This window comes from Seriola lalandi, unplaced genomic scaffold, assembly GCF_002814215.2.
Source record: "Seriola lalandi dorsalis isolate HSWRI2012SDOR001 ecotype SW California unplaced genomic scaffold, Sedor1 jcf7180002051697, whole genome shotgun sequence".
Classification (NCBI taxonomy): domain Eukaryota; kingdom Metazoa; phylum Chordata; class Actinopteri; order Carangiformes; family Carangidae; genus Seriola; species Seriola lalandi.
Window position 1 is genome coordinate 1 of NW_019522250.1, and position 2,026 is coordinate 2,026.

At 46.2% G+C, this 2,026-nt stretch overlaps 1 protein-coding gene across 1 annotated transcript; it reads left to right on the plus strand.

The window, feature by feature from the left end:
* Positions 1 to 90: 90 nt before the first annotated feature.
* LOC111649688 (Golgi apparatus protein 1-like) lies at positions 91 to 1,951 on the plus strand (the record flags this gene model as incomplete). The annotated part of the gene is made up of 3 exons (XM_023399404.2): positions 91 to 277; positions 1,170 to 1,384; positions 1,803 to 1,951. Coding segments are annotated over 3 exons (528 nt in total), but the record flags the coding sequence as incomplete, so codon positions are not given.
* Positions 1,952 to 2,026: the final 75 nt, after the last annotated feature.

The following is a 2,026-nucleotide window of genomic DNA, read 5'->3' on the forward strand; positions in this document are numbered from 1 at the left end:
AAGTTTAAATTAGTTCTGCGGCCCGACGCCTCACCGTGAACAATAGAATCTGACGGTCTCTAACTCCGTGGTGACGCTGTGTGTCCTCAGTGCCGCGAGGCGCTGACCACCAGGCAGAAGCTGATCGCTCAGGACTACAAGGTGAGCTACTCGCTGGCCAAAGCCTGCAAGTCCGACCTGAGGAAGTACCGCTGCAGCGTGGACACCAACATGCCCCGAGCCCGAGAAGCTCGCCTGTCCTACCTGCTGCTGTGTCTGGAGTCTGCTGTGCATCGAGGTGAGCGAGCCCGTCCGTCACTCTCAGGCCCGACCGCTAATTCGGTCCTCAGCTGTTTGTCTGACGGTCCGAGGCCGATGTTAAACTGAATTACCCATCAGTCACCGGTCTGTTTTCACTCCTGATTCATTGACTGTCTGTCACTCTGCCTCTAGTCTAAGTGAGAAGAGGAAATGAGGTTACAGCAGTAATGTTCCTGTCTCATGACTTAAAAGACAGAAAATTAAATCATTCAAAGCTCCATATTTCCTCTTCTCCAGTGTTTTATATTGTGTCGATCCATAAGAAGATATATTTGTGGTTTTAAGAACCAGAAACCATCTCAGTGTAGTTTTACATCTCCTCTCTCAGGCTTCTCTCTGCAGCTCTAGTAACAACAGGTCGGTGAGCCAATCAGAAGAGAGGAGGCTCTGAGCCTCTCTTCTGATTGGCTGACTGTTTTCAGAGTGATCCAATAAAAATGTAGCAGATTTCAGGTAGAAACCAAATCCTGCAAGGTTTGGATGGTGGGTCCAGGTGGGCGGGGCTTGGTGACTGCTTTGTTGTGACATCACAAAGTTCCAGAAGTCCTGACGGCTGGTTTTTATCTACGTTTATACTATGTGGGACCTTTTTAATAGAGATTTTGGAAACAATAGATCTTCATATGAAGCGTTTTTAAGAAGATAAAAAATAAAGTTTTTAATTTGATATTATGAATAAATACTTTAAAACCTCATTTACACCCACAATTCATTATGCATCATTTTTGAATGAGGCCAGAACTTCCTGCTCAGCTTTAAATTTTTTTAATTACTCAATAAAAACCTTTGATATTACATAACTCTGTCAACTTCTGTAATCTATATAAGATAAAATACTGTTTGTTGAGCAAGCTTGTACGTGTCTTCAGGTCGTGTGGTCAGCGGCGAGTGTCAGGGCGAGATGATGGACTACAGGCGGATGCTGATGGAGGATTTCTCTCTGAGTCCCGAGATCGTGCTGCACTGCCGCAGCGAGATCGAGGGTCACTGCTCCGGGCTGCACCGCAAAGGACGGACGCTGCACTGCCTGATGAGGGTGGGCCGAGGGGACATGGGATCAATCGATCCCAACTGTCAGAGAGCGGTGAGTCGGCGTTAATGTTAACTCTAACCCGGACGGGTGGAGGTGGAGGTGGAGGGGGTCGTTATTTAGTGTCACCAGCGGTGGTGAGATTCTGCTGATTCACTTCTGCTTTTATTTGTTTTTCAAGCTCAGGAGAAACTGCTGGTGCGTTAAGTTGAGCAAGTCGAGTCTCTTATACTGAAAAGTCGTTTTCAGGAAGTAGAAAAACATTTTACTGAACAAGTTTCCAAATGTTAGAAATTCTGAAACCAATTCCTGGTTCTTGATGCTCAAACATGATGTTAACCTGCCTCTTCTAATTCTCCCACACTAAATACCTTCCTACGTTTCCCACAATGCCTTTCAGCAACCCCTAGAGATTTTTAAAATTTTTTTGTTGTTGTTGTTGTTGATGTATTTGTTCTTCTTCTGTCCTCAGCTCCAGACTCTGATCCAGGAAGCCGACCCCGGAGCCGACTACCGCATCGACCGCGCGCTGAACGAGGCGTGCGAGTCCGTCATCCAGACCGCCTGCAAACACATCCGGAACGGAGACCCCATGTGAGTCCTCGCCACGTCCTCAGACTTTTCATCGTCTGTTTTATTCTAATATTCTTTATTTTTACTAAATCTGGAATTCGACTCTGGACAACATGATAAACC